This window comes from Thalassophryne amazonica, chromosome 3 (assembly GCF_902500255.1).
Source record: "Thalassophryne amazonica chromosome 3, fThaAma1.1, whole genome shotgun sequence".
Lineage (NCBI taxonomy): Eukaryota > Metazoa > Chordata > Actinopteri > Batrachoidiformes > Batrachoididae > Thalassophryne > Thalassophryne amazonica.
The window spans coordinates 62,887,323-62,903,373 of record NC_047105.1 but is presented as its reverse complement, the minus strand read 5'-3'; the positions used below and the strand labels follow the sequence as shown (position 1 = coordinate 62,903,373).

Genomic DNA, 16,051 nt, shown 5'->3' with positions numbered 1-16,051 from the left:
TGCCATAGGTATTAAAGGCACTGCGCTGCGGTGGTTTGAATCATATTTGTCTAATAGATTACAATTTGTTCATGTAAATGGGGAATCTTCTTCACAGACTAAAGTTAATTATGGAGTTCCACAAGGTTCTGTGCTAGGACCAATTTTATTCACTTTATACATGCTTCCCTTAGGCAGTATTATTAGACGGTATTGCTTAAATTTTCATTGTTACGCAGATGATACCCAGCTTTATCTATCCATGAAGCCAGAAGACACACACCAATTAGCTAAACTGCAGGATTGTCTTACAGACATAAAGACATGGATGACCTCTAATTTCCTGCTTTTAAACTCAGATAAAACTGAAGTTATTGTACTTGGCCCCACAAATCTTAGAAACATGGTGTCTAACCAGATCCTTACTCTGGATGGCATTACCCTGACCTCTAGTAATACTGTGAGAAATCTTGGAGTCATTTTTGATCAGGATATGTCATTCAAAGCGCATATTAAACAAATATGTAGGACTGCTTTTTTGCATTTACGCAATATCTCTAAAATCAGAAAGGTCTTGTCTCAGAGTGATGCTGAAAAACTAATTCATGCATTTATTTCCTCTAGGCTGGACTATTGTAATTCATTATTATCAGGTTGTCCTAAAAGTTCCCTAAAAAGCCTTCAGTTAATTCAAAATGCTGCAGCTAGAGTACTGACGGGGACTAGAAGGAGAGAGCATATCTCACCCATATTGGCCTCTCTTCATTGGCTTCCTGTTAATTCTAGAATAGAATTTAAAATTCTTCTTCTTACTTATAAGGTTTTGAATAATCAGGTCCCATCTTATCTTAGGGACCTCGTAGTACCATATCACCCCAATAGAGCGCTTCGCTCTCAGACTGCAGGCTTACTTGTAGTTCCTAGGGTTTGTAAGAGTAGAATGGGAGGCAGAGCCTTCAGCTTTCAGGCTCCTCTCCTGTGGAACCAGCTCCCAATTCAGATCAGGGAGACAGACACCCTCTCTACTTTTAAGATTAGGCTTAAAACTTTCCTTTTTGCTAAAGCTTATAGTTAGGGCTGGATCAGGTGACCCTGAACCATCCCTTAGTTATGCTGCTATAGACGTAGACTGCTGGGGGGTTCCCATGATGCACTGTTTCTTTCTCTTTTTGCTCTGTATGCACCACTCTGCATTTAATCATTAGTGATTGATCTCTGCTCCCCTCCACAGCATGTCTTTTTCCTGGTTCTCTCCCTCAGCCCCAACCAGTCCCAGCAGAAGACTGCCCCTCCCTGAGCCTGGTTCTGCTGGAGGTTTCTTCCTGTTAAAAGGGAGTTTTTCCTTCCCACTGTAGCCAAGTGCTTGCTCACAGGGGGTCGTTTTGACTGCTGGGGTTTTACATGATTATTGTATGGCCTTGCCTTACAATATAAAGCGCCTTGGGGCAACTGTTTGTTGTGATTTGGCGCTATAGAAAAAAATTGATTGATTGATATCAGACGTGCATTATGATCAAAGTCGAAAAAGATCATTTTTATTAATTAAGCCAATGAAACATTTTTGAACTGGAATATCTACAATACTATTGAAATAATGATAGCACTATTCAACTACCAATTTCTTATGACTTTTCAAAGCCTGGGGTGAAAAGTACATTGCATTAAATGTTGTATTTGTGAATATATGAATGCCATGGATATATTTTAACCTGTGATTGCATTTTTCCACACATATAAACACATATTACTCAGGACACTTTTTTATCTACAAGGACTCCAACTGCAGAATGTAAACCCCTTTAGAAAGGTATCTAAAAATCTATTTTAAGCATTTTCAAGAGGACACTACAAACATTAGGAAATCTAACTACCCCTTGATGTATAAAACGGTCTAGGATCACAGGAAAACAGTTTTTGACAACACCCATGTCTTGTGCACATACTGACTCTGACCTGGTTCTTGTCAAGTTCACAGTTTTTATACTCCTTCTCTCCTTGTTCCTGAAATGTGACGATCACAAAACCTACAAAGATGTTCATCATAAAGAAAGCAATGATGATAATGTAGATGATGAAGAAGATTGAGATCTCAACACGGTAGTTGTAAATAGGACCAAGGTTCTCTCTGTTGGAGTCAATGGCTTTGTACAGTAACCTGCAAAGACACAGTGAACATGCACAGCGTACTTTCAGCGTACGTGTGGGCTGCACGTCACAAACAAAACTTGTGAAAATGCGACTTCTTATATAAAAATCTCAAATAGATGTAAAATCTATATATTACGCAGGCCATCCTTCAAAGGTGGAGACAGTGAACAGAGCCATCATGGCCATGAGGACGTTGTCAAAGTTGAAGTCGCTGTTGTGCCACACTCGTTTGTGAATAGATGGCTGGTTCACATCGCCGTCCTTATACAGGATATAGGTCCCCCTGTCAGAAAACATGTAGATTTAAAGTCAGATGACAAATACAAGTCATTTGCAGTATAGCTGTAAAACATATCAAACTAACTTGCACTCTTCTGGGATGGATTTGGCTTCATCCGTGCAACGATAGAATTTTCCCTGTGGAAAAAGACATGTATTCACTCTGATGAGGAAGAGTCCAACTATTGACAGAATTAAGTCAGTCGTTATTTCTGATCTCATTGCTGCTGACCTTGAAGAGCTGCACCCCGATACACGCAAACATAAACTGAAGCAGGGTGGTGACGATCATGATGTTACCGATTGTTCTGATGGCCACAAACACACACTGCACCACATGCTGCAATAAAAGGAATGTGATAAAACAAAATTTGCAGACAATTAATAATAAAACCCCTACGTTATTCATGTAGACAAGCATTGGGCCACACCTTCAGGCCTTTGGCTCGGTTGATGGCCCTCAGGGGCCGAAGTACTCGAAGTACCCGGAGAATCTTCACCACTGAGATAGCAGAAGACCTGAATGATAACAGGAAGGTGTGTCAGTATTTTTCAAAAAAGGAATAGACACTGAAGAAGACACTGAATTACACTACAGTAATTCAACCAAATTGATCTGTGATACCTGCAGGCTGCACTTAAGCCCCTTTCACACCGGGCTTACATACAGTTGCTCTAAAATGCGTATGGAGTACGCTGGAATATTGCACACATTTGGCGTAGTCCCTGTGCAGGCTGGTGTGTGATGGTGCATGGTTGTATTCCTAGACTTGCTTATAGTAACATATGGTTGCTTTAGGCCCTGTCAAACCATTTATTAAAAACACTGGCATAAATTAATGCAGCTGTCACACCTTAATGACCAGCGTATGCCAACAGCCCCCTGAGTGGTTCAGGTTGTTACTGCACAGTGTGCAGTAGATCAAGGTGGAAGGAATCATGAAGAAAGAAGGATATGTGAAGATTTTGAAAGAAAACCTCAAGCAGTCAGGAGCAAAATTGGGTCTGGGTCATGGCTTTAACTTCCAACACGAGAGTAACCTAAAACATACGTAGCTTCTGGTGAAGAACTACCTCCAGAAGACCAAAGTGAATGTTACTTATTGACCTGCACAAAGCCTCGACTTGAAGCCTGTTGAAAATCTGTGGAGTGAACTAAAGACCAAGGTCCATGTCAGAAGATCATCAAATCTGGAGAAGCTTCAGAGATTTGCCAAAGAAGAATGGGCTGGGATTCCGTGGGAGACATGTCTAAAGCCTCGGTCCCACCGAATAATAAGCCATGAATAATGAGCCATGCATGGATGTTTCAGCGATTGTTTGAAGAATGATCCGCATTTTAAGCCATCACATATTCACTACTATGGCACCTCTAAATGCCTCTCTGTACCCCACAAGTGCCATGTATCAGCCCCTAGTGAGCCACAATCAACCTGTCATTTGAGCCCCATCCAGCCTCGAGTGGCTCATGTCACCACATATGATCCATGTAGAGCCATGTTAATGTGACGTTGGTACACGTTTAGGCATGGGTTTGGTCCAAACCTCCAGCCCTCCCACACTTGGCCCCTTTAAAGTGGTGTGTTTTCAATTCACAGCATCCATTCAAGATGTCACATTTTTTTAAACGCAGTCCAAAAAAAAAAAAAGACACTGCATTGAGTGAGTGCGTGCTCCCGGATTCAAATTCTGACCGGGATAACTACTTTGGCATGACACTGGCCAGTGTGCGCCAGGCTGCTGTTGACCTGTGTTCCAGAGTCAAATGCAGCAGTTCTGTGCATTCACCCAGCTCTCTGTAACCACAAAAAAGACACCAGAGTGAGGTGGCTGCTTTAATTATACACACCCGCTGCCGCAACTCTGTATCACTTCCAAAAAAAATTATTTCTTTATTTCTTCCACGGCTTATAGTCACCATGATCCAATTTTTAATTTGGTGTTATGTCTGCAAAATCGCTCTTTTGCGCGCTCGTTCTGTGTTCCTGAACAGCTCTGTGCTCCTTCTCGCTGCTTCAGTGGCGTTATTTCTTCCACGGCTGTTTAAAAACACAGCTACTTTGACACCGTGATCCAACTTTTTAACTTTGTGTTCGTCCAATATTGTCTGCAAAATCACTCTTTTGCGAGCTGACGCTCTGCCTAAATGCTCGTTTTGTGCACGAGTCATGCCATTGCGTGCACACAGCGGAGCTCATCTGATCCATTAACAAGATATTAAATCTATCATAAACATACTTTTACAGCTAGGATTGAACATGCAACTGTTTTACCAAGCTATAAGCTGTTCCAAAATACACTCCTCATGGAGCAGGAGAGGGGAAAAAAAAGCGTCCAGATGAAACAGTCTTCTGTGATTCCAGAAGCAATTAGCGGTGTTTTCAACATCAAAGGTTTGACATAAAATGATTAATCTGCTACAAAATAATTATTTTATATACAGCATCCAGTGCACAGAGCAGGTGGAACTGTGTGCGCAAGAGAGCTGAACCGCTCCAAAAATAGCCTCTCAGGTCCTCGTAGCTACCAGGCGCTTGGATAATCGGCTTTTAACAACCTCGTCCACACCACAAACATGCCTCTATAATTCTTGTTAGTCCTCGTAGTAACTCGTACACAAACTCCCCACGTTGTTGTTGCTAAATTCTGAACATCTTGAAATTAGCACCACGCTCAGAGATGAGCCTTGTTAACCAAAGATAGTGTCTCTAAGAGCCTCTCAGAGCCACCATTCACCCACAATAGTTGAATAAATCCTCTCGTAGCAAAAAAAAAAAAAAAAAAAAACAACATGTTGCATGGCTCATTATTCATCCTTCATTATTTGGTGGAACCAGGGCTCAAGATTTTTTAAATTACAACAAATGGCTACAGGCTGTCATCCAGCATAAAGGGATACACAACTGACTATTAGCTTCTGGGTGGGAGGGTGGAGGTTGCCGCTAATAATTTTGACCTTGGTAGTTTTTGTGAATTCCTTGCTCTGTTAAAAAAGCACTTGGAAACATTTTTAAAGGGGGGGATCAGTATTTTGTTGTTAACTGCTTTCAATTCAGTTTTGTGGTAGAATGATGTGTTAATTTGCATTGCTGTGTGTAATGGCAGGGTGAAGCCAATTATGTAAATAATACTACTGCGTCTAGTAAATAATGCAAGAACGCCATGCTGGACTTCAGACCAGGTTTTTGCTGATCTGTGGTGAAATCATTTTCTGCTACCACAGAACAGCAATGCACGGGTCCTGTATCTGAACACAACCCATTTTCAGATCATCACGCCAATGGCCGCACAGATGGGCAAAAGCAGCCTTGCAATTTCAAGAATATGGGCTCTGGGCATGAAAACTAGAACTGCATCAGTTGTACACAACCACCAATATTTGTGCTGTGCACTGCTTGCACTGGGTGAAAGGTAGGGCCCTTTGCAGCAAACGTGGACAGATGGAAGGTGCTCTTGTCTACATCACACACCAATACTTTGGGTGGGTGGGGGACAATAATTGAAGCCATGTGATTGGAGAAGCTCTGCACAAAACTGTATGATCTTACAAGTGTGACAAATGCATCTTTTGATCTATACTCACTGAATACCAAAGGAGACAATGGAAACTCCAACCACCAACAAGTCTAGGAGGTTGAAATAATTTCTACAGAAGGCTCCTTTGTGGAGAAAAGCTCCATATGTTGTCATCTGAGGAGAGAACATAAAGAGTTAGAAAAGAAATTGGTAAAGAAAGGAAAACCTACCATCCAATGCACTACACACAAATATGTTGATAAGGAAGCACTCACTCTTGTGCACACTCAACCATCCACAAATCAGATCACTCCTGATGGATGGTGGCGAGCTTAGAGCAGTGAAACAAGAAGCTAAATTTACCATCGCCACCCCCACAGCCCTTAATTACATGAATGTAGTAGTAAGTCATTAATTTCACAATCTATAGAGACAAGGCAATAAAACATGCATTTTGTTGCCATGATGTAATTAACCTGATGCCTGTGACTTACTTATTGTGATTTGAAAGTAGAAATGTCCTTACTTTTACATTCATGTGGACTGCCCTCTTAAAGCATTTCATTATGTTCTTAACCGTTTAGTGTAAATGTAGGAGTTCAGCAGGCAGAGAAGAAAAACAGTTGAAATAACTGTTCTTCAAATAATGAAAGTGTAAATGATTCATTTACAGAGTGCATGTAAATATGGAGCCCTGCAGAATCTCCAACAGGGAGAAAAACATTTACATTTTAACTCAGGCACAAGTGGACGAGTGATGTTGTTTTTTATTTTTTGGTCCATATGGCTGTGGGCACACCTCCAAATTTCTATGCACTGAGTCAAGGAAAGCAGTCTGAACCATGCTTAGCAAGAAAATGGCTGGATTTGCTCCCTCTTTTATTGTTAATCTACAGAGCAACCACTAAGAGAGGCACTGAGTTAGCAATGACTGGAGTTGAGTTTATGGGCCACGACTGTACAACCGGCGCGAAGCCCAGCGAAAGTCTGACTGCTAACTTCCACCCGACAGTTGTCATTTTTATGCACTGTGCCTACATCCTCAAAATAACAACACCATTTATGTTTCTGTGAGTGTGTAGGTCTTAAAATTAGGCGTGGTCATGCACAGAGCTGCTATGTCCATATCCTCTCTCCCCAGAAAGCATTTGCACTTAGACCAGGAAAAACTGGGTCTAAGCCCCAGTCACATGGCACTTAACGAAGGGCAACGAAGCCCAAACAAAACAAGAAATCTGGACTTTCGTTGACTTTTGTTGGCATCGTTTAACCTTCGCTCAGCTTCGTTCTTTCAGCGGTCACTTTGTCAGGATTTTTAAACTGTTGAAAAATTTGAACAAAGGGCAACAAAAACCTCAATTCATCCGTATTTCATTTTGCTGTCGTTCTTGACAGTTTCTTATCACTTGCTTAGTGTTTGTAACGTTTGCCTTTCGTTTGACTTCGTTCAACCAGCTGAATTTTTCACACAGTACAAAAGCCAGTTTTTGAGCGCTTTTGTGGAGGAACTGCAGCTGCATCCCAGCGCCAAGTCCTGAAACGTAGAGATGCAGACACACACTGCTACAGCAGTGGCTCCAGGCGCATTTCATTTAAAGTGTTGAGATCACCGTTAGCTTCGGTTTTGTTTTGTTCCTCTTTTGCGGTCTTGATTCGCAGGCTATTCGGTGATAAAGCTTGTCTGTCCACCTTTTCTCAACGAATTGTGATTTTTTGACTTTTTTCCCTTCGTTCAGGAATAGGGATGGGTATTGAAAAGATTTTATCGATATCATTATCGATTCCGCTCATTGATCCGATTCCTTACAATTCCCTTATCGATACCTCTTGTGAATTTTCTGTGTACTAAAAGTAGGCTTTACAGGTTTTCCATGTCAACAACATTTTATTGAGTCTTAAAGTAAATAAATATGAAATAGGTCACTGGATCTTTAAACTCTGGACATAATAAACTCATACATCTGAGCTGAGCTCTTGCAGCTGGCTGTGCTGCACATCAGGATGTAATTCATAAAGAATGCAGGATGTCTCATTTTGAGAGGAAAAAAACGTTTTAGTCGATTGTAGTTTATTGTCTGTATTACAGCATTTGGAAAGAGGTGTCATTTTATTTAAAACGGCAATTTGTTTTGAAGTTATTAATTACGACCGGACAGACAGCCGCGCACCGTTTGGAGCTGTGCCAACAGAAGGGAGGACGATTCTCGTTTCTTGACTGCAACAAGACAAGAGTCCCAGTCAGTGACTTTAATCCACACAAAAGTGACTCACGAGTGACATGTTTTAATGGCTTTGAGAGGGGTTAAGAAGTGGACATTCCGCTTCTGAAGAGCAGCAAATCAAAGAATCAACAAGCCAGCAGATCGAAGACTGATGTCGGTGGATCGAATCATTTCTTAACGATACCCGAAAAGACCCGGTTCTCGATACCCAACCCTATTCAGGAATAGTTGTATGCCGTGAGACTGGGTCTAACGTGAAGTGCTACCGAGTGTTGAACAAAGAGTGCAACAACACATGTACACACTCTCTCTCTCACACACACACGCACACACACAGACAGACACGGGTGAAGTGAGTTTTACGTTGGTTGTTCGACAGACATTCCCAAGTGACCATCTGCCGAATAACTAAGCAAAAACCAACTTCACCGCAGTGCACCAGAGATGGTCCTAGTCATGTAGAGCGTAGCTTTAATGCTTCACTTTCAGGAAAAGGCACATTAAATTCCAGCCCTGCGCAGCTGGGGACCACATGCAATATTTTACAGCACCACTAATGTGAAATTCTGAGATGTCATCAGAATGTGTAAAGTGATAAATGCTGCATTTTCTCCTGAGCTGGGCTGAGCCGACACCCAATCAGAGTGTGCATTTTTATCACACTCTGTTGCATCCATCAGGTGGCTAAGACTCCAAACTGTTTCGCTGTGTAATCGAAGTATGTGAGATGTTTTGGATGTGTAGAAAAACACAGAACATTCATTCACATTAGATCCTGACTGGTCCAGTTGAGGTGTTGGAAGGTTTAATTAATCAACAAATTTACAGCTACTGTAGTCTTGTGAACTTCATCTCTCTTGGGGAGAGAGCAAGAAAAACCCTTCACCCGCATAAAATCAGAATATTATCAGTAGATAAACTAAAGTTTTTAGTTGTTATTCTTAAACAATCTCAGCAAATAAAAACAACCCTCACCTTGCTGCAGGCTTTACCCTCCGCCAAGTTGGAGTTAATTAATCCTGGTTGGTTGGTGTCACATGCAGACTATAAAATGCCCAAGACTAATGAACAAAATAAACCCAACCCTTTTACGTACAGCACTGGCTTTGCGCCAGTTTTTCCAGGTATCTCCCTCCCCTTAACAAGAAAAGTGTGCTAGCAAATGGGCTTGCACACTCTGCACTTAAAACAGGGGCCCTCATCTTTTAAACGGTTCATGAAAAAAATAACTCAACTTCAGCCACTGCCACTTGTTTTACCAGTCCATGAGAATTTGTAGCATCGCACAGCTTCATCATATTTTACATATCTCGATAAAAATGCATCATCCAAAGTTTAATAATTTCAATGATATGAAAATACATGTGAGAATAATAAATGCATTGCTGATGTTTCCTTCCCCCAATACATGTTCATTCAGTTCAGAATTTAAGCAAATCTTGCATTTAACTTAGTGGATGCAAAGTTGTTTACAACTTCGACAGTTTTGATTTTGGCTTTTAAAAGCGGTGTTCTAAAGAAAAAAATTCAATAAGAGAAAGGAAACAAACAAGCCAGGCTGTACTGAGTGCCAGGTGAGTCAGAGGGAGAAAATGCAACAAGGCTCTCGTTGTCATTTAAGGGGTTACCTTCAACACGATCTCAAATGTAAACATACTAGTGAAGACATAATCTGCATAGCCTAGGACCTGGAAGGCAATGAGACGTTTGGAGCATTACTGGGGTGGGTTAGTTACAGCACAGACAGGGGACACAGGGCATTTACCTTTAACACGATCTCAACAGTAAAGATAGCCGTGAAAGCATAGTCAAAGTAACCAAGTATCTGCAAAAAGCAACGCAGATGTTTAACAAATACAGGTCAATGTGCAGCTTCAGACATCATAAGTAAATACGATGAATGAATTAAATACATGTCAAGCATATTGTCAAAGCACCACATTTTCCTTTTTTTTTTTTTTTTTACTTGTTTGGCTGGTCCTGCAACTTATAATATATGTCAAGTTATATGTAAAAAAAAAAAGAGAAAATACTGCATTATCATACATGCCTACAAGATGACATGTCTATAAGCTGCTCCTGTATACTGATCTGAATGAAGTACTGCCTGATCCACACTCTGGAGCAGAAGATGAGGCTAATGCATCATTAATCCCTTAACGCCCATCGTCGCATATATGCTACAATCTCTGACTCAAATATGCAACTTACCAAATTGACCTGTATGCCTGTTGTCGCAAATTTGCAACATACCATCATTATTATTATAACATTATAACATAAAGTCATTACCAGAATACCCAATATTACTATCTAGTTTTTGTGCAAAAGTGAAATTAATAATCTCAACATTATTTGCCATTAAAGGCAAAAACACACACAAAACATTTTTTTATATACAGCTATATAAATTTGGGCGTTAAGGGGTTAAGCTGGATGCCAACCACTAAAAAATAGAAAGAAGTAGATCTGGGGCCCGTTCCATGAAGCAAGCTCAGAAAAGCGGCACTTAATGTGAAAGCGGCACTTAATGTGAAACACCTGACTTGAATAAACCTAACAAATGAGATGAAGCTAAAGTGGTTCCATAAGGCCGAGCCACGTTCACGCAATCAAACTAAGTCAAGACAGGTTCAGCCAGTCAGACTAATTGCTTGTGCACGCCATTCATAGGCAGCCCATGAGGTCGAAAACAGATCAATTGGATTCACAATGGCAAAATGTAAAGAGCGAGCAGCAATGTTCACTGCCTCAGAGCAGGCACTTACAATGGAGACCTATGAGGGATTTAAACATCTATTAAGGAAAAGAGCAGCAATAAATAAACTCAGAGAGAAAGGCTGGCAGGAAACTGCTGATTGACTAAATGCGTACAATTAACATACCAATGCAATACATTCTGGGTAAAATGTACTGATAACTACATTATTCTGCAGATTGCAATGCTTTATGCTACTGCTGTGGTGAACATGTTGAAGTTTCTTAGATCTCGTTAACACTATGTCCATAGGTGTTTTTGATGTCTAATTTATGAAACAACTTGACACCATAAGTGAGTGTTTGGGTTGGATTCTGGGCTTCAAAATGCCGAGCTTCATGCTGTTGGAGTGTCGTGCTGTTGGAGTGTCGTGATGTTGGAGTGATCCCAGAAGATTTCTCCTGCATGTTCACAAAAACCAGGTAATGTCATAATTTATTTTTTTTCTGGGGTCTGACTTGTTGTGGGTTTCAACCTTCAAACTAACATATCATTTCATAAAAAATTTTAACTTTTTTTTCTTGAGCAATACATTAGTTTAAATAACTTAGTGTAACAGAGTGTTTTTATGGAGTGATACCTTAGTTTAAAGTATAAGCCATATAATGCACGGCTTCTCGTTGTTTAATCCTTACTTAAATAACTTTAAGCTAAGTGTCACTCCATAAAACAAATTAAACTAAATTATGGAGTGATACATTAATTTTAACAACTTTAAACTAATATATTACTCCATAAAAATTTTTTTAACTTTTTTATGGACTGAAACGTTAGTTTAAGATTGAAATGCACAACAAGTCAGACTCCAGAAAAAACTTCAATTATTAAGTTGCCTGCATTTTGTGAACAAGCAGGAGAATTTTAGAGATTGTTCCAAAATCACTGCACTCCAACAGCATGAAGCTCTGCATTTTGAAGCCCATAATTCAACTCAACCACTCACTTATGGTGTCAAGTTGTTTCATAATTTAGACATCAAAACCACCTACGGACATAATTTTAACAAGATATAAGGAACTTCAACATGTTAACCACAGCAGTAGCATAAAGCATTGCAATCTGCAGAATAAGCACATGTATTTATCATTACATTTTACCCAGAATGCATTGCATTGGTCCAACTTGAAGTGGTGGCCAGTAATTTTTTTGGCGTGTGCATTGTATTCCATTCCATTTTATTTATTCCATTTTATTTATTTAACAGTGAATATGGTTTTGTTTATTTCACTCTTTTACTTATAGAAGTGTTTTTCTTTTATTTTCTTATTGCTCCACTAACCTCAGATCAAATTCCTTGTATGTGCAAACTTACTTGGCAATAAATTTGATTCAGATTTTGATGAACCCAGTGACTTCAAACCTACAAAAGATGAACTTAAAGCTGCAAAAAGTGGCACTTTGCTCCACTGAACTTTCTTTTTTTTACTGTTTTACATACTATGCAAAAAATAAATTAATTAATTAGGATTAATTAAGTAATTAATAAGAAATAAAGAAAAATGCACGGCACTCCACAGGGCTCAAGGGTGGGTTGCACATTCATGATATGTTTATGGCAAAAAAAAAAATCTCCCTCTCTGATATTTCCCAGAGTTGACAGGTATGGTTAAGTGGCAACTCAGGCTAAGCCTGACAATTAGCCTGGTCTGGACAAGATTAGTTTGCCAGCATATGTTGCTGTGGTAACTTAATTTGAAGTATGCTAATCTGGATGTTGCTGGACAATCAACCTCAAGAGATAAATGTGAACACATTTATGCAGATAATAATCAGTTATTTGTGCATGCATGTTTATTTTTACTAGGGATTGAAACACCTGGACTGGATTAGACGTTGCATCAGAATTTTGGCTCTCTGTTGGGACTGTTTACACAGAGACTGCTACCTGCTGCTTTGGACTTTGAACTAACAGTCTTTTTCAAGACTTTTTTACTTTTTTACCTTTTTACTTTTTTTTTACTTTTTTACTGTGCTCCAACGCCTAAGGAAGACCTCTAACGGTCGAAACATCGCGACGGAGCACTTTAATCAGCTAACTTTCATTAGCGTTGGCAAGCTAACTAGCTTGCTAACGCTTTCGTTTTTATTTTTTTTTAGCACTGTTGTCGTGCGTTACCTGTGCTGCTTTATGGCCTGTTTGGTGCCTTAATTAAGGCACTCCTTCTGCTGAATCACCTCTAAATTATTTACACATTATTCACTTTGTGTGTTTTTAGGAATCCGCTAGGTTGCGTAGCTACTAGCTCTTAGCCGATTTAGCATGGTGGCTTCTCCTGTCTCTCCCGTACTTTTCTGCTCTGGGTGTGAAATGTTTAGTTATTCCTCGGCCTCCTTTAGCAGTAACGGTACTTGTAATAAGTGCAGCTTATTCGTAGCTTTGGAGGCCAGGCTGGGCGAATTGGAGACTCGGCTCCGCACCGTGGAAAATTCTACAGCTAGCCAGGCCCCTGTGGTCGGTGCGGACCAAGGTAGCTTAGCCGCCGTTAGTTCCCCCCTGGCAGATCCCGGGCAGTCGGGAAAGCAGGCTGACTGGGTGACTGTGAGGAGGAAGCGTAGCCCTAAACAGAAGCCCCGTGTACACCGTCAACCCGTTCACATCTCTAACCGTTTTTCCCCACTCGACGATACACTCGCCGAGGATCAAACTCTGGTTATTGGCGACTCTGTTTTGAGAAATGTGAAGTTAGCGACACCAGCAACCATTGTCAATTGTCTTCCGGGGGCCAGAGCAGGCGACATCGAAGGACATTTGAAATTGCTGGCTAAGGCTAAGCGTAAATTTGGTAAGATTGTAATTCACGTCGGCAGTAATGACACTCGGTTACGCCAATCGGAGGTCACTAAAATTAACATTAAATCGGTGTGTAACTTTGCAAAAACAATGTCGGACTCTGTTGTTTTCTCTGGGCCCCTCCCCAATCAGACCGGGAGTGACATGTTTAGCCGCATGTTCTCCTTGAATTGCTGGCTGTCTGAGTGGTGTCCAAAAAATGAGGTGGGCTTCATAGATAATTGGCAAAGCTTCTGGGGAAAACCTGGTCTTGTTAGGAGAGACGGCATCCATCCCACTTTGGATGGAGCAGCTCTCATTTCTAGAAATCTGGCCAATTTTCTTGGATCCTCCAAACTGTGACTGTCCAGCGTTGGGACCAGGAGGCAGAGCTGTGGTCTTATACACCTCTCTGCAGCTTCTCTCCCCCTGCCATCCCCTCATTACCCCATCCCCGTAGAGACGGTGCCTGCTCCCAGACCACCAATAACCAGCAAAAATCTATTTAAGCATAAAAATTCAAAAAGAAAAAATAATATAGCACCTTCAATTGCACCACAGACTAAAACAGTTAAATGTGGTCTATTAAACATTAGGTCTCTCTCTTCTAAGTCCCTGTTGGTAAATGATATAATAATTGATCAACGTATTGATTTATTCTGCCTAACAGAAACCTGGTTACAGCAGGATGAATATGTTAGTTTAAATGAGTCAACACCCCCGAGTCACACTAACTGTCAGAATGCTCGTAGCACGGGCCGGGGCAGGAGGATTAGCAGCAATCTTCCATTCCAGCTTATTAATTAATCAAAAACCTAGACAGAGCTTTAATTCATTTGAAAGCTTGTCTCTTAGTCTTGTCCATCCAAATTGGAAGTCCCAAAAACCAGTTTTATTTGTTATTATCTATCGTCCACCTGGTCGTTACTGTGAGTTTCTCTGTGAATTTTCAGACCTTTTGTCTGACTTAGTGCTTAGCTCAGATAAGATAATTATAGTAGGCGATTTTAACATCCACACAGATGCTGAGAATGACAGCCTCAACACTGCATTTAATCTATTATTAGACTCTATTGGCTTTGCTCAAAAAGTAAGTAAGTCCAGCCACCACTTTAATCATATCTTAGATCTTGTTCTGACTTATGGTATGGAAATAGAAGACTTAATAGTATTCCCTGAAAACTCCCTTCTGTCTGATCATTTTTTAATAACATTTACATTTACCCTGATGGACTACCCTGCAGTGGGGAATAAGTTTCATTACACTAGAAGTCTTTCAGAAAGCGCTGTAACTAGGTTTAAGGATATGATTCCTTCTTTATGTTCTCTAATGTCATATACCAACACAGAGCAGAGTAGCTACCTAAACTCTGTAAGGGAGTTAGAGTATCTCGTCAATAGTTTTACATCCTCATTGAAGACACTTTGGATGCTGTAGCTCCTCTGAAAAAGAGAGCTTTAAATCAGAAGTGTCTGACTCCGTGGTATAACTCACAAACTCGTAGCTTAAAGCAGATAACCCGTAAGTTGGAGAGGAAATGGCGTCTCACTAATTTAGAAGATCTTCACTTAGCCTGGAAAAAGAGTTTGTTGCTCTATAAAAAAGCCCTCCGTAAAGCTAGGACATCTTTCTACTCATCACTAATTGAAGAAAATAAGAACAACCCCAGGTTTCTTTTCAGCACTGTAGCCAGGCTGACAAAGAGTCAGAGCTCTATTGAGCTGAGTATTCCATTAACTTTAACTAGTAATGACTTCATGACTTTCTTTGCTAACAAAATTTTGACTATTAGAGAAAAAATTACTCATAACCATCCCAAAGATGTATCGTTATCTTTGGCTGCTTTCAGTGATGCCGGTATTTGGTTAGACTCTTTCTCTCCGATTGTTCTGTCTGAGTTATTTTCATTAGTTACTTCATCCAAACCATCAACATGTTTATTAGACCCCATTCCTGCCAGGCTGCTCAAGGAAGTCCTACCATTATTTAATGCTTCAATCTTAAATATGATCAATCTATCTTTGTTAGTTGGTTATGTACCACAGGCTTTTAAGGTGGCAGTAATTAAACCATTACTTAAAAAGCCATCACTTGACCCAGCTATCTTAGCTAATTATAGGCCAATCTCCAACCTTCCTTTTCTCTCAAAGATTCTTGAGAGGGTAGTTGTAAAACAGCTAACTGATCACCTGCAGAGGAATGGTCTATTTGAAGAGTTTCAGTCAGGTTTTAGAATTCATCATAGTACAGAAACAGCATTAGTGAAGGTTACAAGTGATCTTCTTATGGCTTCGGACAGTGGACTTATCTCTGTGCTTGTTCTGTTGGACCTCAGTGCTGCTTTTGATACTGTTGACCATAAAATTTTATTACAGAGA

At 40.3% G+C, this 16,051-nt stretch overlaps 1 protein-coding gene across 12 annotated transcripts in view; it reads right to left on the bottom strand.

Annotated features, from left to right (window-relative positions):
* Positions 1-16,051, bottom strand: part of cacna1da (calcium channel, voltage-dependent, L type, alpha 1D subunit, a) — a 274,993-nt gene that overhangs the window by 60,068 nt on the left and 198,874 nt on the right. For 9 of the 12 annotated variants that reach the window (XM_034166498.1, XM_034166497.1, XM_034166500.1 and 6 more), the window contains 7 exons: positions 9,910-9,969; positions 5,990-6,096; positions 2,838-2,925; positions 2,639-2,746; positions 2,492-2,544; positions 2,264-2,410; positions 1,933-2,134 (listed from right to left, as the gene is read on the bottom strand). In XM_034166498.1, coding sequence (XP_034022389.1) covers positions 1,933-2,134; positions 2,264-2,410; positions 2,492-2,544; positions 2,639-2,746; positions 2,838-2,925; positions 5,990-6,096; positions 9,910-9,969 — 765 coding nt within the window. Of the gene's footprint in view, positions 1-1,932; positions 2,135-2,263; positions 2,411-2,491; positions 2,545-2,638; positions 2,747-2,837; positions 2,926-5,989; positions 6,097-9,772; positions 9,833-9,909; positions 9,970-16,051 lie in introns of all 12 variants that reach the window. The other 3 variants (XM_034166499.1, XM_034166503.1, XM_034166508.1) reach the window with 1 other exon arrangement.